This window comes from Nomascus leucogenys, chromosome 15, assembly GCF_006542625.1.
Source record: "Nomascus leucogenys isolate Asia chromosome 15, Asia_NLE_v1, whole genome shotgun sequence".
NCBI classification, from domain to species: domain Eukaryota; kingdom Metazoa; phylum Chordata; class Mammalia; order Primates; family Hylobatidae; genus Nomascus; species Nomascus leucogenys.
This window is the reverse complement of record NC_044395.1, coordinates 40,423,245-40,451,102: the sequence shown is the minus strand read 5'-3', so window position 1 is coordinate 40,451,102 and position 27,858 is coordinate 40,423,245. Positions and strand designations below refer to the sequence as shown.

At 37.9% G+C, this 27,858-nt stretch overlaps 1 protein-coding gene across 4 annotated transcripts in view; it reads right to left on the bottom strand.

Annotated features, from left to right (window-relative positions):
• MRE11 (MRE11 homolog, double strand break repair nuclease) overlaps positions 1 to 27,858 on the bottom strand; it is a 336,343-nt gene that overhangs the window by 6,473 nt on the left and 302,012 nt on the right. For all 4 annotated transcript variants that reach the window (XM_030794530.1, XM_003253007.4, XM_012495886.2 and 1 more), the window contains 5 exons: positions 23,259 to 23,478; positions 21,552 to 21,635; positions 10,912 to 10,970; positions 9,579 to 9,646; positions 3,667 to 3,742 (listed from right to left, as the gene is read on the bottom strand). In XM_030794530.1, coding sequence (XP_030650390.1) covers positions 3,667 to 3,742; positions 9,579 to 9,646; positions 10,912 to 10,970; positions 21,552 to 21,635; positions 23,259 to 23,478 — 507 coding nt within the window. The remainder of the gene's footprint in view (positions 1 to 3,666; positions 3,743 to 9,578; positions 9,647 to 10,911; positions 10,971 to 21,551; positions 21,636 to 23,258; positions 23,479 to 27,858) is intronic.

The following is a 27,858-nucleotide window of genomic DNA, read 5'->3' as shown; positions in this document are numbered from 1 at the left end:
GATCAATAATGAAACTAAGGCAGAAATAAAAAAATTCTTTGAAATTAATAAAAATTCATTCATTAATTAATGAAATTAATTTCATTAATGAAAATAAAAATTGAATCACAACTTACAAAATCTTAGGGATGCAGCTAAAACTGTTAAAAGGAAAGCTTGCAGAACTAAACGCCTTCATTAAGGGAATCAAATTAACAATTTAATTTGTTAATTTAAATCAAATTAACAATTTAACATTGTACCTAGAGGAACTAGAAATAAAGAACAAAACAGCCCCCAAATTAGCAGAAGAAAAGAAATAAATTAGAGAAGAACTGAACAAAACTGAGATGCAAAAATCCATACCAAAGATCAATGAAATCAAGAATTGGTTCTTTAAAACAATAAACAAAATTGATAGGCTGCTAGCTAGATTAACAAAGGAAAAAAAGAGAAGATCCAAATAAGTACAATCAGAAATGACAAAGATGACATTACAATTGACCCCACAGAAATACAAAAGATCTTTAGAGACTACTATGAATAACTATTCACACACAGCAGAAAATCTACAGGAAATGGATAAATCCCTCAAAACACACAACCTCCCAAGACTGAACCAGGAAGAAAGTGAAAACCTGAACAGACCAATAATAAATTCTGAAATTAATCAGTAATAAAAAACTGACCAACCAAAAAAGCCCTAGACTACATGGATTCACAGCCATATTCTATCAGACATACAAAGAACTGGTACCGATCCTACAGAAATTATTCCAAAAAAATCGAGGGGGGCTCCTCCCTAAAACATTCTACAAAGCCAGCATCAGCCTGATACCAAAATCTGGCAGAGACACAACAAAAAAAGAAAACTTCAGTCCAATATCCCTGATGAACACAGATGCAAAAATCCTCAAGAAACTAGCAAACCGAATCTCACAGCACATCAAAAAGTTAATATACCATGATCAAGTACGCTTTATTCTTGGGATACAAGGTTGATTCAACATATGCAAATGCATAAATGTGACTCACCACAAAAGCAGAATTAAAATCAAAAATGATATGATCACTTCAACAGACACAGAAAAAGCTTTTGATAAAATCCAACATCCCTTCATGATGAAAACCCTCAACAGACTAGGCACTGAAGGAACATACCTCAAAATAATAAGAGCCATCTATGAAAATCCACAGCCAACATCATGCTGAACAAGTAAAAGCTAGAACCATTCTCCCTGAGAACTGGAAAAAGACAAGAATGCCCACTCTCACCACTCCTATTCAACATAGTACTGGAGGTCCTAGCCAGAGCAATCAGGCAAGAGAAAGAAAGAAAAGGCATCCAAAGAGGAAAATAAGTCAAACTATCTCGTTTTGCTGACGATATGATTCTATACCTGGAAAACCCTAAAGACTCTGCCAAAAGGCTCCTAGAACTGATAAACGACTTCAGCAAAGTTTCAGAATTGAAAAAAAAAAGTGTACAAAAGTCAGTAGCATTTCTATACACCAGTAACGTTCAAACTGAGAGTCAAATCAAGAACACAATCCCATTTACAATAGCTACAGCAAAATTAAATACATAGCTATATAGCTAACCAAGGAGGTGAAAGATCTCTACAAGGAGAACTATGAAACACTGCTGAAAGAAATCACAGATAACACAAATGCAAAAACATTCCATGCTTAGGAACTGGAAGAATCAGTATCATTAAAATGACTATACTGCCCAGGGCTACCTACAGATTCAATGCTATCCCTATCAAACTACCAATGTCATTTTTCACAGAAATTAGAAAAAAACTATTCTAAAATTCACATGGAACCAAAGAAGAACCCAGATAGACAAAGCAACCCTAAGCAAAAAGAACAAAGCCAGAAGTATAACACTACCCAACTTTGAACTATATTATAAGGCTATAGTAACCAAAACAATACGGTACTGGTACAAGAACAGACACACAAACCAATGGAACAGAACAGAGAACTCAGAAATAAAGCTGCGCATCTATAGCCATCTGATCTTTGACAATGCTGACAAAAACAAGCAATGGGGAAAGGACTCCCTATTCAATAAATGGTGCTAGATAACTGGCTAGCAATGTGCAGAAGAAAATGGATCCCTACCTTTCACCATATACAAAAATTAACTCAAGATGAATTAAAGATTTTATAGTAAGACCTCAAACTATAATAATCCTAGAAGAAAACCAAGAAAATACCCTTCTCAACATTGGTGTTGGCAAATAATTTTTGGCTAAGTCCCCAAAAGCAACTGCAACAAAAACACAAATGGACAAGTAGGACCTCATTAAACTAAAGAGCTTCTGCACAGTAAAATAAACTACCAGGCTGGGCACAGTGGCTCACGTCCGTAATCCTAGCACTTTGGGAGGCTGAGGCAGGCAGATCATAAGGTCAGGAGTTTGAGACCAGCCTGGCCAACATGGTGAAACCCTGTCTGTACTAAAGATTCAAAAAATTAGCCAGGCGTGGTGATGCGCACCTGTAATCCCAGCTACTTGGGAGGCTGAGGCAGGAGAATTGCTTGAACCCAGGAGGCGGAGATTGCAGCGAGCCAAGGTCGCACCATTGCACTCCAGCCCAGGCAACAAGAGTGAAACTCCATCTCAGAAAAAAAAAAAGAGAAAAGAAACTATCAGCAGAGTAAACAAAAAGCCTACAGAATGGGAGAAAATATTCACAAAATATGCATCCAACAAAGGTGTAATATCAAGAATCTAAAAGGAATGTAAATAAATCAGTAAGGAAAAATCAAATAACTTCATAAGAAAATGGGCAAAGGACATGAACAGGCACATTACAAAGAAGAAGACATACAAAGCAGCCAACAAACAACAAAATGTGCTTATCATCGCTAATCATCAGAGAAATGTAAATCAAAACCACAATGACACCATTTCACACCAGTCAGAATGGCTATTACTAAAAAGTCAAAAAACAACAGATGCTAGTGAGGTTGTCAAGAAAAGGGAATGCTTATACACTGTTGGAATGTAAATTCGTTCAGCCATTATAAGCCATTTGGAAATTTCTCAAAGAACTTAAAACACAGCTACCATTTGACCCAGCAATCCCATTACTGGCTATATAACCAAAGGAAAAGAAATCATTCTACCATAAAGACACATGCACTCATATGTTTACTGCAGCACTTACAGTAGCAAAGACATGGAATCAACTTAAGTGCCCATCAATATGGATTGGATAAAGAAAATGGTGGTACATATGTAACATGGAACACTATGCAGCCATAAAAAGAACAAAATTATGTCCTTTGCAGCTGGAGGCCACTATCCTAAGCAAATTAACAGGAACAGAAAACCAAATACCACATGTCCTCACTTATAAGTGGGAGCTAAACACTGAGTTCACGTGGACATGAAGATGGGAACAACAGACACTGGGGACTACTAGAGAGGGGAGGCTGAGAGTAGGATGTGTGTTGGAAAACTGCCTACTGCTCACTACCTGGGTGATGGGATCTGTACCAAACCTCAGCATCACGCAATTCCCATGTAACAAACCTGCACACGTACTCCCTGAACGTAAAAGATGAAGTTATTTATCAAAGAAATAAAAGTTCAGCAACTAGCTGGCAGTCTCTATTTAAATTTTATAAAGTTGAAAATTAATTAAAATTTAACAATATTACTTATTTACCTCACTTGATTCAAAATCAACTCCTTTCGATACTTGACTCTGGGACATGATTTTGCTGGATGATGTGCTGGACCACCTGAGGCAAAACAAAAGCAAAAACAAACACAGTGAACTACATAATTCATCAAGTGTGCCTTTCTGGCTAAGTTTTTCAATCCAGCAGCTGCCATGAATATAAATAACACACAATTCCCTTAAAATCTACATTAGAGGCAAAAAAACTTAACTGTAAGGAAAAGGACTCTGGGGCCGAGGTTTGAATTCTGGTTTTGCCCTTTACTACCTATGTGGCTTTGAGCAAGTTACTTAACTTCTCTGTGCTTCAATTTCCTCATTGTAAAATGGGGATATTTGTTTTATAAAGACTAAATGTTTTAATATGCTTAAACACTTAGAACAGTGCCTGACACATATTAAGTACTACAACGATACTTACTTATATTATTATAGTACTTATCATATACCAAAATGTATCCATTACCATCTTCCACTTCTGAAAACCATAGGAACATTGAAATATTTTCTATTCAAATCTCAGTTAATAAGAAAATCATAATTCCTACTCTTTTTACTCTTTTTTTTGAGATCGAGTCTCGCTCTGTCGCCAGGCTGGAGTGCAGTGGCACCATCTCGGCTCACTGCAACCTCCACCTCCCAGTTCAAGTGATTCTCCTGCATCAGCCCCCTCAGCATGCCACCATGCCCGGCTAATTTTTGTATTTTTAGTAGAGACGAGGTTTCACCATGTTGGCCAGGATGGTCTCTATCTCCTCTATCTCTTGACCTCATGATCCGCCTACCTCAGCCTCCCAAAGGGCTAGGATTACAGGCGTGAGTCACCACGCCCAGCGGATTCCTACTCTTACAAAGCTTAACTTGTAGTAAATTCCTATGTCTTTTAATTAATAAGAAATTTAAGTCATTTTAGATCGGGGCCAGTAAGCAAATCTAGCCCACCACCAGGTTTTGTTTTTTTTATGGCCTATAAGCTAAGAATGGTTTTCACATTTTGAAATGGTTACATTTTAAATGGTTATACAAGTGTCTACCTATATAATATCCCTGGTTTTGCCTCTTGACCTGCCAAGCCTAAAATACTCCCTATCTGGCCCATTAAGAAAAAGTCTGCTGATTCCTGTCTTCAATAAAAGTAGTGTTTATAAATTCTTAGTCTACAATTTTATTAACATGCTTTGGGATGTCATTATAGCAAAAGAAATATGTCCAAAAGTTTTATCTGGAAAAAAGAATGAGAATCACGAGATCTTATGTCAGAAGTAAACAGAAAAATTCACAGGTCCTTTGCACAAAAGGAAAGGACAGAAGGATTTATCAGCCAAACTTGAAGAGCAACTAAAGTTCAGAGGTAGCAGATCAGCACATTTATCAAGGTCCACTCTAGTAAGTGGCAGAGCTTAAATAGTTTAAATTATAAATAAAACACCATGCATAACCTGCAATTACTAAAAAATTCTGCAAAAACAGTCTAAATTATCATTTAGATGCTGTAATTAGAAACACCAATCTGCCAAAGCTGATTTCTGATGTGTTTCCAAAATGTCAATTTTGGAAATTGCCTCCAAAATTTTAAACAGCCTCTCAAAACTTAAGTGATTCTTATTGCTTGCACAATGGCCAGAGAAGTTAGTTACTGTACCAAGAAGCAACAACAGAGATGAGTTTGGGGTCACAATGCCTGGCTTGTATGACTAGTTGGGTGACCTTAGGTAAGTTACTTAGCCAGTGTGCTTCACACTTCATCTGTAAAATGGGGATGATAAAGTTATAACTATGATCTATCTCCTGGGGAAGTTGTGAGCACTACATAAGCTAATTCATGTGTAAAATGCTCAGAGAAGTGCCTGGCACATAGGAAGTGCCAAACAACTGTGAGTTATATTACTATTTCATGTCTAAAGAAATCAGCAGACATTTATACAGCTGAAAAGTAAACAATCTACTGTGATATCAAAAGCAAACTATTTTTTCTTTAATATCCTTAAGAATATATAAAAAATATCAAAATAGCATTTTGATCCATTTCTGGAAAAAAAAAAAACTTAGAAAGCTAGATCTGATTTGTGTGTGCTTCAATTTACAAAGACAAGAACAACCAAACAAGGACTCAGAAAGGGGCCCTTACTTCCTTCCAAAACCTGAGGTATCCTGATAATCTTCCAATAAATCTCCTTCTCTGTAAGAGAATCTGGTTGGTTTCTATCAGCTAGAACCAAAGGAGTCCTGTTAAATACACAGAAATGAGCTTGAGAAATTCAAGTAAACCTTCGTGAGCTAAAATAAGTCCCTCCACTACTTACCATAAACATATAAAATGACTTGCATCTGTGCCCATCTTGGTATTTTTTTACTCCTATAAAGGCCAGTACAGCCTTCTGCAACTCTATACTCTCCTGGATTTTTCTTATGTCTTTATTGTTTTTTTCTACTCTACCCAAAGGTTGAGTAAGGTTAAAACTGCAGACTAGGAAAACAAACCCTCTTCTGCTCTGCCTTCTTTTATGAGGTGATCCTATCCATCCCAATGGTTTTAAGTACCATCTGCATGCTGTCCAGAGGTAAATCTAAGTATCATTTCAAACCCCTTATCTGGGCTGGGCACGGTGGCTCATGGCTGTAATCCCAGCACTTTGGGAGGCTGAGGCGGGCGGATCACGAGGTCAGGAGATCGAGACCATCCTGGCTAACACGGTGAAACCCCGTCTCTACTAAAAATACAAAAAATTAGCCGGGCATGGTAGCAGGGCCTGTAGTCCCAGCTACTCGGGAGGCTGAGGCAGGAGAATCGTGTGAATCCAGGAGGCAGAGCTTGCAGTGAGCTGAGATCTTGCCACTGCACTCCGGCCTGGGAGACAGAGCGAGACTCCGTCTCAAAAAAACAAAACAAAACAAAACCCTTATCTGAGTTCTGAATTCACACATTCAATTGCCTATAACCTCCCTTCATGTAAGTTTGTAGGCATCTCGAACTTTTCATATCTAAAGTGGAACTTTTAATTATATGCCTATCATTCCCTACAACACATCTGTCCTTCCTTCTTTTATGACCTTCTCAATATATGGCACAATGTAAATGCTCAAGCAAGAAACCAGAAAATCAATCTTGATTCCTTATTCTCCCTCACTCCAAATATTTAATCCATCCTCAAGTTTTCTCATGTCTATCTTCAAAACATATCCTGAAACCATCTGTTTTCTCCACTTCACCTACCACCAGCCTGTGCAAGCCTCCATCATCTCTTAGCTCGGGCTATCGGGAGCACCCTCCTTTCAGGTAAGCTTGTTTACACTTGTTCTGCAACCACAGTGATCCTTTGTAAATGTAAATCAGAAGGTGCCACTCCTCTCTTAAAATCCTTCTGTGGATTCCCACTGCATTTATAATAACATCCAAAACCTTTGTAGTGCTCACCTGTTCCTGCAGCATGATTTACCCTGCCTCTCTTTTCTATTCTCATCTCAAACCACCTCCTTTTCCACCACACTTTAGTCACTGGCTCCTAAATAACATTATTAAACTTGCTTCTTCAATAGACTGTGATATGGTTTGGCTGTGTCCCTACCCAAATCTCATCTTGAATTGTAGCTCTCATAACTCCTAAGTATTCTGGGAGGGACCTGGTGGGAGATAATTGAATCACAGGGGCAGTTCCCCCATACTATTCTCGTGGTAGTGAATAAGTCTCACAAGATCTTTCACTTGGCTCTTTTTCTCTTCTTTTGTCTGCTGCCATGTGAGACATGCCTTTCACCTTCTGCCATGATTGTGAGGCCTCCCCAGCTATGTAGAAATTTGAGTCCACTAAACCTCTTTGTTTTGTAATTGCCCAGTCTCCGGTATGTCTTTATCAGCAGTGAGAAAATGGACTAATACAGGCTGCAGGCACTTGCCCCTCTGCTTTTCTCAAGGCCACGTTTCCCTTATTAAAATTTCAGCTTAAATGTAGCCTCCTCAGAGGCTTTCCCTGACCATCCTTCAAAGTAGATGCCCGTGTCCTATGCCACTGTTTCTTCTCTGTACACCAGATCGTTTCCTTTAATGCGTGCTAACTGATCGGCTGATCACCAGCTCAAATGCCACCTATCTTCTTTGTAAAACCTTCAATGACCTTTCCCAAGAAGATACTGGCACATCCCTTAGATTTCATTACACCTGAATAAAACATTTATCTTGGTGGATTAGCAGTGCCCTGTAATTAGCATACCACTAAAGTGTAAATTCCTTGAAGGAAGAAACATTTATCTTTCTATCCCCAGAACCTAGCATGATGTTTAAAGGATCTAATAAGTGAACATGGAACTATACTTACACTTGTTCTAACATTAACCTTTAAGTCACATGCAGCTTATATTCTCAGTGGGGTCAATATCACAAAGAATAAAAACTGGCTCCAGGGGATAGAGTGGGATGAAAAACCATAGCTATTACAATAGTTTTTGGCCCTCTCAAACTCAACCGTACCCAAAAAAATTTCATTCTTTAAGTATTTAATTTCTAATGTTAGGGAGAAATTGACTTACATCTAAGTTACTTAATTCTTCTCCTTGGATAATCAAGAAATGGCTGAGATCATGAAAAAAAAGCTTGAGAAACACTGATATAAGGCTTTTTCCTCAATCACCCTTCTTTCTGGAGTTCCTGCTCATGCCCTTACTCTCAGCTGGGACCATCATTCTCCACCCTACTAAGCCAAATCTTATCTTTGAAACCTCAGGTCAATTTTACTCCCTCCATGAAGCTGCTTCTTCTAGCCCATATTTCTTGTTCCTCTTTTCACCAGCCCATAAGCACTCACACTTACAGGTCTGTAATATAAAATTCTACACCTAATTATGTACTAATTCATTCTCTGATGAATTCAAATATGTTCATTTCTCTTTTTCACTACAATTGAAGTTACCCGAAGGCAGAGGCCATATTAAAACATTCATTATGCCCTTCCCTCATCAGACCTAATATAATGCTCAAACAGAAAATAAGTATAAAATAAGGAAGTTGATTAATTTATTAAGTAGAAATTCTCATTAATCGAGCTTTTGTTAAGCAGTATTCAACCAAAATGTTAATGTACAAAAGCAAATGGTAATAGTGAATCAAGTCAGGCTTAACAGCAATGGGCAAAAAATCCCAAAACACACAGGAAGAGCATGCAAGTCCTCTGAGGGCAGACTGAGTCTGTGTGATCCCCTTTTTAGTGTTTAATACAGCACCATGTGTAGTTGAGAATATAAAAATAAGACAATGACAAAAAGCTGAAATCAAATGTTAGCAAAATACAAAATTATTTTCTGTTACTTGGAGAGAACATAGTCTTCCATTAAGAAAAGCACTGAGGCCAAGCGCGGTGGCTCACATCTGTAATCCAAGCACTTTGGGAGGTTGAGGTGGATGGATCACCTGACCTCAGGAGTTCAAGACCAGCTTGGGCAACATGACAAAACCCTGTGTCTACCAAAAATACAAAAAATTAGCCAGGTGTGGTGGTGCATGGCTGTAATCCCAACTATTCAGGAGGCTGAGGTGGGAGAATTGCTGGAGCCCAGGAGGTGGAGGTTGCAGTGAGCCAAGATCGCACTACTGCACTCCAGTCTAGGCAACAGAGTGAGGCACTGTCTCAAAAAATAAATAAATAAATAAAAAGAAAGAAAAGCACTAATAAAGCCAGAAGGAAAAAAATTACAGGCTATTTCAATTTTCACTGAAAATCCTTGTACTAATGCCGCATCAACTCTATAAACTAGCCCTTGGTCTGTTTTCATTTCTCTACATACTTTGCTAGTTGAAAATAAGTCTGTTAAACTTATATGGCATAGAAAAATGTGTAACTTTGGAATTCTAGATAATTTTAAATTTTTTTCAGATGTTTCTTTTTGCAGAAAATCACTGCACCTACCTTTGATCTGTCTTTGAAGTGGTAGGAAAAATGTCTTCTTCCGTATCTGATTCATCTACCTCAATCACCTGGCAAGGAAACAAAGCAACAAACAGTTTTTGTGAGAATAGACTCTCCGAATAAAAATGAAAATGAAGAAATGAATTACACGATTAAATTTGAGTTATATATGAGCCACAAAAAAGGAGACAGAAAGCCATAACCATTAAAACTAACACTCAGTCTGACCTCCCTCCAATGTCCCTCTTCATTCACAAATGTTACTGTCTGCTCACCTCTCTCCTGGCCATCCCAGGAGCCTGAGCACCTAAGGGAACACAGTTACATTGGTGAATGACTTGCATTGCCTCGTATGCAGACCTTGTGACTTTCCTCTTAGTTTCTTATGAGAGGTGAGACCATCAGTGTTTCATCTCCAACTTTAAATGAGGTATCAGACCACGTGGGAAATACTAGATCTCTTTCTGTTAAATTTGTCCCTCTTAAATACCATTTGTTAGTGTTAAGACCCAATAAAGGTATTTCTGACTGTTGACTCTACCACCCAAAATACTATTTCTCTATATTTTCTGTTATCTTGACATTTGATACAAACATTTGCCATAACTTCATCTAACTTAAGTACAGATGAGGATGAAGCCAAAGACCAAATACTGAACGAACAGCCCCTGAAGCTAAGGATGCTGTTAAATATCCTACAATGCATAGGACAATCCTTCACAACGAAGAATTATCTGGTCCAAAATGTCAACAGTGCCACTATGGAGAAACCCTGATGTATTGGCTCATGAGTTAAGACACACAGTTTTGAAAGTGAAATAATAAGAGAATCAAGCCCATATTGGACTCTTCTGGGAATCGAAAGGAAGAGCAGAAGGCCCAGACTAAACCTAGGGCAAACCACATGGATCGCTGGACTCCAGCCTTTTCGTTCATCTTAAGTCTAGCATCAGCTGTTAAGGCACAGCTAGTATTTTGGGAAGATAAGTAACAAAAGGAAACCCAGTATAGAAAAAACCTCTATATCCATTGAACTCACCTTCAATATTAGTATTCCATGTATGAGCTCTTTGGGTTCAACACTGTTATCCTTGAAAACATTACTGTATACATAACATTTATGGATTTCTATGATAACCATTATTTAAAAACAGAGAGCAACCAAGAAAAAAATCAAATCCTGGAAGCCCTAGAGATAATTGGTAAAGCTCCTTCCAGCTTTAATATTCCATAATTTTTCTTCTTTTATTTACTTTGTAAATCAGAGAGCTGACAATTCATAATGCAGAAAACATAAATTATTAATACACAACTATAAAACTTCTTTTCTTACCTCTGAATAATTCTTAGTAGTGACATTTCGGGAAGGCTGCTGTCTTGTAGATTTAAAGGCTAGAATGAAAAAGATGAAACATGCATTATGTTATTCTTAGAATAACTTATAAAACTTGCATCTTTCTTTAGCTAAAGATTTTCTGAGTCCTATCTGCAAAACTGCATGATGCCTAATTATAAAACTATTTGATATTTTTAAAAATCTAAAGGGAAACAGAACTATAGGTACACATAACTCAATGCCCAACTGTCAGTCTCATTATTTCCCAGCTTATTGAGATACTGTAGTGTTTATAAATACACACACACACTAAAAATATTTCATAGAAAAATACCTGAAGGATAAAATCTAATCACCTAACCAAATGAACTACAAATGTATTGAAGGCAAGCCTCCTAATCCCTTCTTTGTTGTTGACGATACCTTTATCCCTGTTGCTACATTAGGAGCCATGGGGTTCCAGTAGTTTCTCATTTTCCTCTACCTTAGTAGCCATATTCAATATCTAAGAAATATTCCAGAGGAGAATTCTAGGAAACAGCATTCTATGATAAAAATTCCTTTGTATCCATACCTTTTTTCCTTTTAAACTTGGTTAGATACTTGAAGTTTAGCTAGCTCTTTATCTTTCCCTTTCTTTTTCCTTGACATCAAAACCTACAATAAGGCCAGGCACAGTGGCTCACGCCTGTAATCCCAGTGCTTTGGGAGGCTGAGGCGGGTGGATCACTTGAGGTCCAGGAGTTCAAGACCAGCCTGGCCAACATGGTGAAACCCCAACTCTACTAAAAAATATATAAAAATTAGCCAGGCATGGTGGCGGGTGCCTGTAATCCCAGCTACTTGGGAGGCTGAGGCAGGAGAATCGCTTGAACCCAGGAGGCAGAGGTTGCAGTGAGCCGAGATAGTGCCACTGTGCTCCAGCCTGGGCAACAGAGCGAAACTCCATCTCAAAAAACAAAACAAAATAAAACCTACAATAAATTTCAAACATCTAATTTAGGTTTATTTTCTCCTACACCTTACCAGTTTGCTAATATCAAAAATATCTTCCCCAAGATAACTCACAAACTAAATGGGGCACAGAAAAACAAAGAAATACTCAAAAAATCCTGCAAAGTCCTTCCTAGTCAGAAAACTAACAAATCTTTCTATCTAACCTAAATTTATTGTGTTTGCACATGTTTCCTATTCTAGGTTCTATCCCCAAACTTGTAATATCTAAGAGGAGAAATGAGAGGCAGAAACAGTGTTCTTATCTGCTTTACTCAGTTACTGGTTTCACATCCTACTCTACTCAAAAGGCTAGACAGAGCAACTGAACAAAAAAGGCAGTGATCATGATGATTTCAAAGAATATTTCTGTTCAATATTTATTCATTGACTCCTCTAACTCTGAGATCCTAGAAAACAAGATACCTTTCTTTTTATCCCTGTGGAAGGCAAAAGATGAGTGAATGTTTGTGAAATAATTTTATCAGAAAACTAAGCACTATGTTCTGTTAGGAAGACAATACAGTGTGGTGGTTAAAAGCTCTGGTTTTGGAGTTAGACTCATTTTGACTTACTAGCTTGACTATGGCCAAGCTCCTTGGCTTCTTTAAAACTCAATTTCCTCACCTGTAAAACAGTGTTAATACTTCTTGCAGAAAACTGCTGAGAGGGTAAGAGGAAGTGTCTAGCAGATAGAAAGCATTCAAATACATGTAGCTATTTGTGGTAGCAAACATAGTAGCAGCAGTGGTACCCACAGTGGTATAAATGAAATGCAAAGGCAGTGGCTTCAGAGGTACTTTTATTCACTTAGCCACTATCCTCTGCTGACTAACTTCAATGGAAAAATCTGGGCTGTCAACTCTCATTTACAACTCCTGTGGCTACAAGTGTAATTTCCATCTTTTCCAATAAAATTGCAGCACAATAACAAATTTCCATACTCCATGGACCTTGTTATAAGAGAATTTGACCTTTATCTCTTTGCTCCTCCATTTAAAACAGAAATCTAGAAGTTACAGTCTTAATTTGTTGCTTCTGTCCCAAAGTGATGACAAGTATAGTTACTACTCCACAGGTATTCTGTCAGAGACTTAAAAAAAAACCCACCAAATCCAAACTGATAAAAATGTTTCACAAATTTATACTTAAAAAATCAGTTCACTTTTCAAAAAAAGGCCTAGTACTGGAGGTAATCAGTTAAGTTAGCAAAACGATTGTATCAAATCAATTAGATAAAAGACAAATTTAGACCAATGATTCACATAATATTCATCTTCATAATCTTATTGCAAAACACTACCACTAATAACAGCTATCATCAATCGCATTTTTACAAGGTGCTGTGATCAGTACTGTAAATACTTAGCTCATTTAATATCATTACTCTGAAGTCAGTACAACATTGTCAGTTTTATAGCTAAGGGATCTGATGCTTGTAGAATAACACCAGTTTGCACTTACTGAGGGCTTAATATGCATAGACACTGCCTGATACTTCACAAGCATTTTCTCATTAATCCTCAAAATAACGCAATGAGGTGGACACAATCATTGTCCCATCCTACAGATGAGAACACTCATTCCTAAAGATGAAAAACTTAACGTATTTGCTGGAGGACACACAACTGGTAAAACTGAGAAGTCACGATCCAAACCAAGATCTTCCTGACTTTAGAACCATGGTCTTAACCCTTATGCTACACAATCTCTAAGTTATTTTTACTCAGTCACTGTCAAGTATTTAACAAGCATCTACTATGTTATATGCCAAATATAGTGGATACAGTGATGAGGAGGAATGATGCAGACCCCTTTCTCACAGCACTTACAGTGCAAGGGTGCTGAGCCAGCAGTAAAGAGCTGGCTGTGACTGACCCAATGGGCCTGACTCCAGAGCCTGCATTCTTAACCATCATGCTCTGCTGCAAAAGGTACCATAATAAGATTTTTGCTTACAACATAATTCAGGAAATCTGACGTTTCATATTTAGTTTATTTACATAGCCTCTTTTCATAGATGAATACTGTTTCCTTAAAAAAATTAGTCAAGCCATTCTGTAAAACTTTTAAGGCATCATAACTGGTCTCCAGTCTTTCTACACAAATAGAAGCTTTATTCTATGTTGTCAATGGGTAACAGTCATTGCAGGCTAGGTTATTCAGACAAAATGATCTCTCATTGTCTTCAAACTCACTTCTGCTGACAACAATCCAAATTAGTACCTCAAACATTAAAAAAAAAAAAAAATTCTCAATGGCATTGAAGAACTGATCACATAGCAAGGAATTACCAGGCCAAAACTGAAGAAAAGCTAGAACTCAGAGAGGTAAGCAGAGTCCTTTCCCTGATTTCACTTTTCAATTGGGAAAATGTTAACATTGGTTTTGAGAATCCTGAAGAAAAAGAGAGAGGGCTACCATAGCCCATGGCTGCCCAAAGTGAAAACCCTGATGCATTTCCCTTCCTAAGGTGGAGCCCCAGTGGTTAAAGAGAGAAGCAGAGGTAAACAGGATTTCATAAGCATGTAACTGAGTACCCTCATTTTTCTTTATTTTATTCTATTTTATTTTATTATTATACCTTAGGTTTTAGGGTACATGTGCACAATGTGCAGGTTTGTTACATATGTATCCATGTGCCATGTTGGCTTGCTGTACCCATTAACTCGTCATTTAGCATTAGGTATATCTCCTAATGCTGTCCCTCCCCCCTCCCCCCACCCCACAACAGTCCCCGGAGTGTGATGTTCCCCTTCCTGTGTCCATGAGTTCTCATTGTTTAATTCCCACCTATGAGTGAGAACATGCGGCGTTTGGTTTTCTATCCTTGCGATAGTTTACTGAGAATGATGTTTTCCAGTTTCATCCATGTCCCTACAAAGGACATGAACTCATCATTTTTTATGGCTGCATAGTATTCCATGGTGTATATGTGCCACATTTTCTTAATCCAATCTATCGTTGTCGGACATTTGGGTTGGTTCCAAGTCTTTGCTATTGTGAATAGTGCTACAATAAACATACGTGTGCATGTGTCTTTAGAGCAGCATGATTTATAGTCCTTTGGGTATATACCCAGTAATGGGATGGCTGGGTCAAATGGTATTTCTAGTTCGAGATCCCTGAGGAATCGCCACACTGACTTCCACAATGGTTGAACTAGTTTACAGTCCCACCAACAGTGTAAAAGTGTTCCTATTTCTCCACATCCTCTCCAGCACCTGTTGTTTCCTGACTTTTTAATGATGGCCATTCTAACTGGTGTGAGATGGTATTTCATTGTGGTTTTGATTTGCATTGCTCTGATGGCCAGTGATGATGAGCATTTCTTCATGTGTTTTTTAGCTGCATAAATGTCTTCTTTTCAGAAGTGTCTGTTCATGTCCTTCGCCCACTTTTTGATGGGGTTGTTTTTTTCTTGTAAATTTGTTTGAGTTCATTGTAGATTCTGGATATTATCCCTTTGTCAGATGAGTAGGTTGCAAAAATTTTCTCCCATTCTGTAGGTTGCCTGTTCACTCTGATGGTAGTTTCTTTTGCTGTGCAGAAGCTCTTTAGTTTAATTAGATCCCATTTGTCAATTTTGGCTTTTGTTGCCACTGCTTTTGGTGTTTTAAACATGAAGTCCTTGCCCATGCTTATGTCCTGAATGGTACTGCCTAGGTTTTCTTCTAGGGTTTTTATGGTTTTAGGTCTAACATTTAAGTCTTTAATCCATCTTGAATTAATTTTTGTATAAGGTGTAAGGAAGGGATCCAGTTTCAGCTTTCTACATATGGCTAGCCAGTTTTCCCAGCACCATTTATTAAATAGGGAATCCTTTCCCCATTGCTTGTTTTTGTCAGGTTTGTCAAAGATCAGATAGTTGTAGATATGCGGCATCATTTCTGAGGGTTCTGTTCTGTTCCATTGATCTATGACTCTGTTGTGGTACCAGTACCATGCTGTTTTCGTTACTGTAGCCTTGTAGGATAGTTTGAAGTCAGGTAGCATGATGCCTCCAGCTTTGTTCTTTTGGCTTAGGATTGACTTGGCGATGCCAGCTCTTTTTTGGTTCCATATGAACTTTAAAGTAGTTTTTTCCAATTCTGTGAAGACAGTCATTGGTAGCTTGATGGGGATGGCATTGAATCTATAAATTACCTTGGGCAGTATGGCCATTTTCACGATATTGATTCTTCCAACCTATGAGCATGGAATGTTCTTCCATTTGTTTGTATCCTCTTTTATTTCATTGAGCAGTGGTTTGTAGTTCTCCTTGAAGAGGTCCTTCACATCCCTTGTAAGTTGGATTCCTAGGTATTTTATTGTCTTTGAAGCAATTGTGAATGGGAGTTCACTCATGATTTGGCTCTCTGTCTGTGATTGGTGTACAAGAATGCTTGTGATTTTTGTACATTGATTTTGTATCCTGAGACTTTGCTGAAGTTGCTAACCAGCTTAAGGAGATTTTGGGCTGAGACAATGGGGTTTTCTAGATATACAATCATGTCATCTGCAAACAGGGACAATTTGACTTCCTCTTTTCCTAATTGAATACCCTTTATTTCCTTCTCCTGCCTGATTACCCTCATTTTTCTAAGAGATAGTTCATTACTTTTTCTCTCTCTTCTTTTCTCCTTTCCCCCACTTTCTACTTAGTTCTTTAGAAATGCAACTATAGTCTTTTATTTCCTCTTCATCAGAGACTCCCTAAAAGGGGAATTCATCTAACTATGTGTTTGGAAGCTCCAGAGTAGGAACTATCACCCACCAGGGGTTTACCTCTAGAGATAACAGTCGATTTACAACCCAAAGTCCTGCTATGAAACTCTCGCCAATCTAGAGAGTTTTCGGCCACCTTTATAGCCTATTTCTACCCATGAAGATGCCAATTCAGCTGCCTGGTAGATAAGACACCAAACTAGCATGCAGACCCCCCACTTGCTCGCTTCCTCCCCTGCATGCCATTCCTGATAGGCCCCCTTTAAAAGCGTCCACTTTCTGCTGCAAAGGGGGAAGCAGTACCCTTAAGGTAGGAAGCCTGTATTTCTTCCCCTAAGTTCGCTTTGGAATAAAAAGTCACTTTCTTTATACCACACCTTGCTTTTGTTAATTGGACTTTGCAAGCAGCAAGTGACTGAACCTGCATTTTAGTTAGAAGTACGTATCACCTGACTGGTCCAAGAAACCCTCAAATTTAGCTTAACGTGGTCTAAGACCTGTGGTGCCCTACAAACCTAGAGAAACAAACGTGAATATTCTCTGAAGGAAGATGGCTTCATCCAAGGTCTCAAATTATTCCTGTTGATAATTTTCTAGGGACAGTAAATAACAAGGCGTGGAAGGAAATAAGTCACCATAAATGAGAACCAACAGAAACAGACAACAGAAAGAGGCCAAAGACATTCAGACACTAGGTTATCAGATACAAAATAACAAAAAAAATCCCTACTGTATACACACGAAAAATTAAAAACAGGCCTAAAAATATCTTCAGAAAACTTCTAAAAACTATTTAAAGTGACAGAGCATATTTTAAAAGAACCAAATAGGCTGGGTAAGGTGGCTCATGCCTGTAATCCCAGCACTTTGGGAGGCCGAGGCAGGAGGATCACATGAAGCCAGGAGTTTAAGACCAGACTAGCCAACACAGTAAAACCTTGTCTCTACTAAAAATACAAAAATTAGCCAGGTGTGGTAGTGCACACCTGTAATCCCAGCGACTCGGGAGGCTAAGGCAGGAAAATTGTTTGAACCCCAGGAGGCAGAGGTTGCAGTGAGCCAAGATGATGCCACCACATTCCAGCCTAGGCGACAGAGAGAGACTCTGTCTCAAAAAAAAAAAAAAAAAAAAAAAAAAAAGTGATCAGAAATAATTATTCAGAAGGTAGCACAGAAAGAGAAAACAAAATACAAGAGTCATGCGAGGAGAGAGTAAAAAGGTCTTATAATTATTTAACTGAAGACTTGTAAGGAGAATAAGAATAGCATAGAGGTAATATCTGAAGGGATAATAGCTAAGGATTTTCTAGAAGTGATGGAAGATACCAGTTCAGAGATTCATGAAGCCCAGTAATTGCTAAGCAGGATAAACAAGAATACCATCTTTAGATTCATCACAGTGAAACTGCAGAACACCAAAAACAGCAAGCTGAGAGAAAAACAGATTATTTTTTTAAAAACACAAACCAACAAGCTTAACTGATATCTGATTTCTTAATTACAGTGGAAACTCAAAGACTCACTTTAAGTGATGAATTCTACCCACTGGAGTCAAGGAAAGCTTCACATAAAACAAGCCAGGACACTGGATTCCACAGGACACAAAAAACAAAAACAAAAACGAAAAGAAAACAAGACAGGACAAAAAAAAGACAATTTGGGCTAAGGTAAAGGTGGGTAATCTACATCTATGACTCTGTCGATTGCATGCTAACCAATTTTGGTGGTTTAACATGGAAGTGTTCATTATTTTATTCACTCTTTTTCTATGTTCCTGTTTTCTCATTTTTAAAATAGCACTTGATAAATGCCTACCATGTGCCAGGCTTTTTGATCATTTAATCTTCAGAATAACCCAATACAGTAGAGATTATTATTCCCAGTCATATCTAAACAAACTAGGAGAGTGACTGATTTGTCTCAAGTCACAAAGCTGTCATTTGCTGAACCCAAGGTTGAACTCAGCATGAATCCTTTACAATTTTCCAGGCTGCCTTTTCTCTCTTTCTTCCTCTCTGCTTTTATATTAAACCTACCAAGAATGGAACAGCATCTTTCCAGATACTACTTCCTGAATGGCAATAAAGACAACATGTTTGTGAAGCAAAAAGCTAAGGATCTTAGCTAGCTCTTCTGAAGTACTAAATAATACTTGAGTAAAAATATAGCAATGGAATTTTTTGTAAGGTTTAAGAGTCATTTAATCAACCTGATTTTGTATCTTTTCTTCAATGTCAGCTGTCATTTGATAAATGTTGAAAATTCCTTTAATGGAGTGATACTTACTTCCAAGGCAAATTAGTCCATCTTTATATTAATTACATAGGTTATTCTGTATAATGCAAAAATTATTCTATGGAGAACCAGTAGCTAGGTCTCTAATCTTATCTTGCTCTGGAAACTAGTACAGTGGTCAGCTACTGGTTGTGGAGTGCAGAGAATGTGAGATCATTCCCAGATCTGGTACTGACAAGTTATGAGATCTAGGGTAAGCTACCTATCTTTTTAAAGCCTCAGTTTCCTTTTCTGTAAAACATAAATAATACAGTAAGTACCTACCCCACAGACCTGTTAAGAGGCACGCAGTTTCATAAATATTAGCTATTATCGTTACTATTAGTGGTTTTATCAACTCAGGGCAAAACTGCTTGGCTTAGTTCCCTCACATATAAAACAGGGGAACAAAGCTGTTCTTAAATCTTCCAGGTCCATTCTATCAGATGAGAAACTTAAATCAGTATGTTTCTAGCTATTCCCATCCATCCCCATTGGGCCAGGAGTTCTTAAGCTGGAGAACACGAATGCGCTTCATGGGAGTGGCTGAACCCTTTGAAATTGGGTGCAATTGCATGTGAGTACTTATTTAAGGAGAGAAGACATAGCTTTCATCAGATTTTTAGAGAATCCATAAGCCAAAATAGATTAAAAAGCATTGCCTTTGGGACTAAACAGATCAAATCTATTCATTCCACATTTTACACGATAGAACATAATCTACATAAAGATTTGAATGTTTCCCAGGTTAGATATCCTAAGTTCCTTCAACCATTTTTTTTTTTTTTTTTTTTTTGGAGACGCTCTGTCACTCAGTTCAGTGGCATGATCTCGGCTCACTGCAACCTTCACCTCCCTGGTTCAATTATTCTCCTGCCCCAGCCTCCCAAGTAGCTGGGACTACAGGTGCACGCCGCCATGCCCGGATAATTTTTTGTATTTTCAGTAGGGGACAGGGTTTCACCTTGTTGCCCAGGCTGGTTTCGAACTCTTGAGCTCAGGCAATCCGCCCGCCTCGTCCTCCCAAAGTGGTAGGATTATAGGCATGAGCCACTGTGCCTGGCCAACCATTTTTTATATTATTTGGTACCTCTTCTGAATGATCATATATAGTTGACAGTCTCCTTGAAATACAATTCCAAAGAGGAGTACAGAATCTTTGGCACGTTATGTCCAATTTAGTACACGGGGAGAACTTCCTTGCTGTGCAAGCTTGTCCAACCCGCCTCATTTTGTTGTTGTTTTTGTTCTGTTTTCTTTTGTTTTAGGCTTTTAGCAGCCTGAAGCCATGGTTTTTAGTTTCTGTAGCTAGTGATATGAGGAAAAAAGGGATGAGAAAAGGGCTTTACTGGCCCAACCAGAAACAGAAACTAAGAATCCATGACGGTATTCTCTCCCTTGGACACCTCTGCAAGACTCATTAAATACTGTTTAAGACATCAATAGATTTGGACAGTTGGGTCTGCCTGCATAACTCTTACTGACCTAAGTCTTTTTCACCTGGGTTGCTGTTAAACTCACATACCTCTCCCAATTCTACCTGTGCAGCTGTCCTTTTGGACATAAATGCGGTTTATTTTACCCTTGATAAACTTCATCTTCTGAGAATTAGTTCAGCTCCCCAGTGTGTCAACAATTAATCCTAGCTATAAGATTATAAATATTATAATTATGATATTTAATAAATATTTATAAGTATTATAAAAGTGAAACAATAACCTCAAATAACTGATAATATAAATAATATACATATGAATATATTCTAAATGCTAGGTAGAAAAAAGTATCACCACCTATCTTAATGCATACTTTCTGTAAATATGACTAACATTTTAGGCTGATCTCATCATCTATAATATTAAAAATAGTTAAACAGATCCCCTTAAGTTGAGGCCAATTTTTAGACCATAGGATATGCACAAATTAATTCCAAGGGCCTAGCTATAATTTCTCTTAAATATAGGTCACATGACTTCTCTATATGGAAAGCAGAGACTGACAGGGCAGTATGGGGGAAGCAAGGAAACAGCAGAGACAGTTCCTCTCTCTTTCGACCACTGTCCATATAGTGACCAACTATTTCACCTTCCTATGTTTCCAGGGTCTCTCTGCCAAACAGAAACAACATTTGTCTGAAAGTAAGAAATTATAAAACATAATTTTTTTGTTTTGTTTTGTTTTTGAGACGGAGTATCCCTCCGTCGCTAGGGTGGAGTCCAATGGCACAATCTTGGCTCACTGCAACCTCCACCTCCTGGGTTCAAGTGATTCTCCTGCCTCAGCCTCCCAAGTAGCTGAGACAACAGGCATGCGCCACCATGCCTGGCTGATTTTTGCATTTTTAGTAGAGACGGGGTTTTACCATGTTGGCCAGGTTGGTCTCAATCTCCTGACCTCGTGATCTGCCTGCCTCGGCCTCCCAAAGTGCTGGGATTACAGGTGTGAGCCACCGTGCCTGGCCTATAAAACATAATTTTAAAAGCTTACCCTCTTCAGTAACTCTAATGCATAGCAAAGATCTTTTAAAAAATAATTTATCCAATGATCCTAATTGCCCTTTTAACTTCCCAATGATGGCAACACAAATAAGGGCTCCTAATGGTGATTACGTTAGTCTTCCTAATGTTGGAATTTATAAATAATCACTTGCAGTCTATACTCACCATCTATAATAGACATATTTCTAGATGCTGACACAGCAGTCTTTGAGTTCCTGCTACGAGTAGAAGTCTCCAGACCAGTGTCTCCTGTTAGAAAAATGAACAGTCAATGTACAAGCCTATCAGCAGCTAAGGTTTATTTCATACAACACCAAAAAATGAAAGCTAAATAAACTTATGTCAAATAGTTTGTCTGTAAAAAGCCAGACATATACGTAAGAACAAACATATAGAGTCTGACCAATTTTCAGAGACTATTCTTTTATGCCACACTTTAGTTTATCCAATTTAATTTATCCAATTAAAATGTAAGGAAATAGGCTGGGCGTGGTAGCTCACGCCTGTAATCCCAGCACTTTGGGAAGCAGAGGCGGGAGATCACTTGAGGTCAAGAGTTCAAGACAAGCCTGGCCCACATGGTGAAACCCCATCTCTACTAAAAATACAAAAATTAACCGGACATGATGATGGGCCCCTGTAATCCCAGCTACCTGGGAGGCTGAGGCAGGAGAATTGCCTGAACCTGGGAGGCAGAAGTTGCAGTGAGCTGAAATCGCACCACTGCACTCCAGCCTGGGCAACAGAGCAAAGACAAGACTCCACCTCAAAAAAAAATTAAAAGGCCGGGCGCGGTGGCTCATGCCTGTAATCCCAGCACTTTAGGAGGCCAAGACAGGCGGATCACGAGGTCAGGAGATCGAGATCATCCTGGCTAACACAGTGAAACCCCATCTCTACTAAAAATACAAAAAATTAGCCGGCCTGGTGGCAGGCGCCTGTAGTCCCAGCTACTCAGATGGCTGAGGCAGGAGAATGGCGTGAACCCAGGAGGCGGAGCTTGCAGTGAGCCAAGATTGCGCCACTGCACTCCATTCTGGGCAACAGAGCGAGACTCTGTCTCAAAAAAAAAAAAAAATTAAAAAACAAAAATAAAAATTTTTAAGGAAAAATTTTGTAAATGTAAGAATAGTGAAAATAATCATCACTAAAAGATGAGGATTTCTCTCCCTGGAGATTTTAAACCAAATTAATATTCATTTCACCAGCTTAAAATTCCTATGGATACATATTTAATAAAAACAGTTTTAAAAAATCTTTAGAGATGAACTGACATGTGTGAGAAAGTCACTGAATGACCAATTTCTATTGGCGTGAACTATTCAATGACAATAGTCTCACAGTAAACACAATGCTGACTATGTTAATGACTAGTTTTAGAAATCAAATTGGGGGCAGTTTTCCTTCTTAAACTGACTTTATAAAGACTACTTGATAAGCGTGTGGGTATTTGTATCTTATGACAGTAACAAAAATAATAATTGTATGATCTGGAGTTTTCCTCCTGTTGCCAAAGGCTTTTAGCTATTTTCTTTAACAACTCATATTTGCCTATTACTTTGTACATGTGAAAATACATATGACATTAAATGTATCCAAAAGGTACTGTGTGACAAACACAGTGAAGCTTTTATATGGTATGAGCTAAGAACAATTAAAACCCTAAGTGCATGTGGCCATTCAAAATTTATTTAAGTAAAAGGCACATGTCAGAACTGCCTTAAAGACCGTCTTTATATATTATAAAAATAGATTTTTAAAGAACCATGTTTTAGAAATAAAACTTATAATTCAACTCTGACAAGATCTAATTCTGTATTTTCCACTCAACTGCCAAGTGTGAATGTGCACAGGACTGAACTCAGTGCTCACCTCTTCCTCTTTGAGACCCGCCTCTCAATGCTGAATTCTGCCCTCTTCCGCCTCTTCGACCTCTTCCTCGGCCTCTTCCTTTGTTGGTTGCTGCTGAGATGCTATCATCAGAGTCATTAGCCATCTGTTCTGCTAAATCTATACTCATAAGGTCATCAGCACTGAAGGCAGAAGCAGACTCCTCTGACTGAGATCTGAGTGCTCTGGCCCTGGTCATAGCCTAAGAGGGAGAAGAAGGAGAAAGTACACACAAGGAGATAATGTACCATCCTAAAAATCATTAATTTAGGCATTGACATGAACTAATCATCCTATAAAAACATAAAGGAGGCTGACACAGTGGCTCACGCCTGTAATCTCAGCACTTTGGGAGGCCGAGGCGGGAGGATTGCTTGCACCCAAGAGTTTGAGACAAGCCTGAGCAACACGGAGAAACCCCGTCTCTACAAAAAAACAAAAAAAAAAAAAACCCAAAAAACAAAATTAGTCAGGCATGGTGGCATGCACCTGTAGTCCCAGCTACACAGGAGGCTGAGGCAGGAGGATCATTTGAGCCTAGGAGATACAGGCTGCAGTGAGCTATGATCACACCATTGCACTCCAGCCTGGGTGACAAAGAGAGACCCTGTCTCAAAAATAAAAATAAAAACAAAAAATATTTATATACGTGTAAAAGAGAACCTCCCCACCAATCAAATTTAATACTTATTATCTGTCAGATCAATCTACCATACTACCTATAAAAAGAGACCCTTTGAAAAGGTTTACCAAGAAAAATAAAATTTCACAGAATCCAAATTTTCAGAACTAGAAGGAATACTGGCAATCATCCCTAACTCAATACCACATTTGACAGTAACAGACTGTCACCATTTGAGCTACTTTTTAGAATAGGCTTCTAGGAAATAATAAGAAAAAAACTTACAAAAAATAGCTGTTATCTCTGGGCAGTAATATTTTAGGGTGCTTTTGTTTTTTATTCTTGAATATTACATATTTTCTATATTACACTTTTTCTAAAAAATTAGTTTTATAATCAGAAAAAAACATGAGTAACAATCTCTCACAAATATATAGTAAAGAGAATTAAGGGCTGAGCATGGTGGCTCACACCTGTAATCCCAGCACTTTGGGAGGCCTAGGTGGATGGATTGCTTGAGATCAGGAGTTAGGGACCAGCCTGGGCAACATGGTGAGATCCTGCCTCTACAAAAAATACAAAAAAACCCAAAAGAACAAATTAGCCAGGTGTGATGGCATGCGCCTGTAGTCTCAGCTACCTGAGAGGCTGAGGTAGGAGGATCGCTCAAGCCTGAGCGAAGCAGTGGGGAGGGCAGTTGTTGCAGTGAGCTGAGGCACCACTGCACTTCAGCCTAGATGACAGAGTGAGAACTTGTCTAAAAAAAAAAAAAAAATGAAAAGAAATGGAAGAATTAAGGAGAATATATCAATTGAAAGCCTAAGAAGGAATAAACACCTTAGGACCAAGAACATGCCACACATTTTTAATTTGATAAGAATCCATTTAGAAAAGACATTGTGCCACTGCACTCCAGCCTGGCGACAGAGTGAGACTCTGTCTCCAAAAAATAAAATAAAATACAAATAAAAGCAATTTTGCCTTGATCTTCCCTTAAACGAATCAAAAGGTAATAACAGAACAAAAACAAAATACATTTTCCATAAAATTAGAAAATAGTTCCAAACTCCCGAACACACAAACTATAAAGAAGAGTTAATGAATATGATAAATATTTGACCTGGCTAAGGGAGAAAGGTGAGAAGAGTTTCAGGTATTGTAGAGCTCTCCAAACTTGATGTATAAATCCCAAAAAGACATGACAGCAGTCTCTCTTGCTTGGAATGGCAGTTCTGGGTCTAAGAATAGCTGACCAGAACATTTCTAAGCTCTGTGATACCATAAAGTAAGGAGACCCAGGGCTAAATGAGGAGATGTGAACAAGGCAGGCAGCATAAAGTGAGACTGAAGTGGCAATTTCATGATGAGATGATCTCAGCTGAGGTGAAATCACAGCTAACTCACTGCATGCAGGGTTCAATACAGCATTACAACGCAAAAAGAAAACACTTCAAGAAATACAACAAAAAATATAAGAAACAACAGTGATTTCAATTCATCTTTCCTGTCCCACATGAAATACAGTTAATCCTCATTATTCATTAATCCTATATTTGCAAATTCACTTACTTGCCAAAATTTCTCTGTAACCCTAAAAATCAACACTCACAATACTTTTGGCATCATTTATGAAGACGCCAAGCGGCAAATATTTTGAATTGCCTGACACACACATTCCCAGCTGAGGCTGAACAATGAGCCACTCTGCCTTCTTGTTTCCACTTGTGTATTTTAAATTAAAGTGTCCTTTCTGTGATAGTCATGCATTGCTTAATGATGGATGCCTCATGAGAAATGTGTCATCAGGTGATTTCATCATTGTGCAAACATCATAGTGTGTACTTACACAAAGCTAAATGGTACAGTCCACTACAAACCTAGACTATAGGACATGGCCTATTGCTCCTTGGCTACAAACCTGTACAACATGTTACTGTACTGAATACTGCAGGCAATTATAACACCATAGCTATGTATTTGTGTATCTAAGCATATCTTAATAGAAAAGATATAGTAAAAATATGGTATTATAATCTCATGGGAACACCGCTGGATATGCAGTCTGACATCGACCAAAATGTTGTATGTGGCACATGACTACATATTTATTGCATTTTTTGCATTTTTGCACTTTTGCTTTGGTAATGTGGTGTTTAAAATGACCCCCTCAACGTGTTTAGTGTTCATTCCTACATGCAAAAAGGCTGCAATATGACTTTTGGAGAAAAAATGTACATTAGATAAACTTCACTCAAGTATAAGTTAAAGGGCTACTGGCTATGAGTTCAATGTTAACGAATCATATGTTAAATACAGTATCTTTAAACAGAAACACATTAAAAAGATTATGTATTGATCAGCTGACAAAAACGTTATCAGTGGCTCATAGAAAGCTAATTTTGTATTTCCCCTAGGAGCAATGATTCACTATTTGCTAATTCTGTGCTGGAAGTGATTTTATACAACATAACTACCACAAATAACAAGAACCAGCTGTATGTTTTTAGAAAGTAGACTTAAGAGAAAAAAGATGACCTAAATCACATAATTAATAAGATAGATCTAACTGATAAATGTTGAATTCTATACACTGAAAATTAATAATATACTTCAAGACCCCATGAAACTTTTTAGCTGATATATAACAGGGTGCAAAGAAAAATCTCAATACATTTTTGATAGGAGAAATAAATTTATCATACTGTCTAATCATCATGCAATAAAATAAAAAATTAATAATAATAAAGCAAAAACCTGCCTCCTGAAAACAAACCAGAGTCAAAACTATAAAACACCAAAGTTGCAGAACATCTAGAAAATCATAACAAGAATACTGCACATCACAACATATGAGAGAGCTAAAGCAATGCTTATAAGAAAGCCTACAGCTTGCTAAGTAAGAATAAATGTAAATAAGTTAATTCTGTATTCAAAAAGTTAGGAGAAACAAAATAAAGCTTATCCAAGTATTAGAATGAAGATAAAACCATATATAAATAGACTTTAAACAAAAACACATTAGAATGAATAAATATAAGCACTGGTCCTTTGGGACAAAACAGTAACATTAATAAAAATCACAAAGCTGTAAAGAAAGGAAGAAAACACAAATATACATCATTAGAAATAAGAGGGACGGGCGTAGAGGCTCACATCTCTAATCCTAGCACTACAGGTATAGAAGCTCACATCTCTAATCCCCGTACTTTGGGAGGCCAAGTCAGGAAGATCACTTGAGCCCTGGAGTTAGAGACCAGCCTGGGCAACATAACGAGACTCCGTCTATATAAAAAAAATTTAAAAATTTCCTGGAAGTGGTAGCACACTACAGAGCAAGACCCCATCTCGAAAAAAAGAAAGAAATAAGAATGGGAGGGAAGACCCAAGACTTATGAGAGAATGCTCAATTCTAAATAATCTGGAAAATGAATAACTTAATCTGATCCAAGGGGGGAAAAAAACAGGTTCAACAAACCAATTATCAAAGAAAATTTTGAGAAAATTATTAAAAGAAAAATACTCCCAAAAAAGGACCACAGTCAGAAAGTGTCATAGGTAAATTCTACCAAACTTTCAAAAAACAGATAAGCCCACTGCTATTTCAACAGTGTCAGAGCATACAGAAAGACAGCTTCCAAACTGTTTTCACAACAATGCCAGCATGACACAGTACTGACAAAGAACTGCATGCACAAAAAGAAAATTACAGAATCTTATTTATGATTATGAAAGCAAATAGAGACTCCAGAAGCATATGGAAAGACCAATATATCCATTACCAGGGGGTTTACAAAGTGATACTAAGATGGGTTGATAACAAGCTATGTACATAATAATATAATTCACTATATTAACGGAACAAAGAAAGAAAAAACCCAAATGTATATCTTCATAAAATCAGAACCATGTAATCACCAATCATTCCTGATTTAAACAAATAAGCTGACGAATAAGTGGATG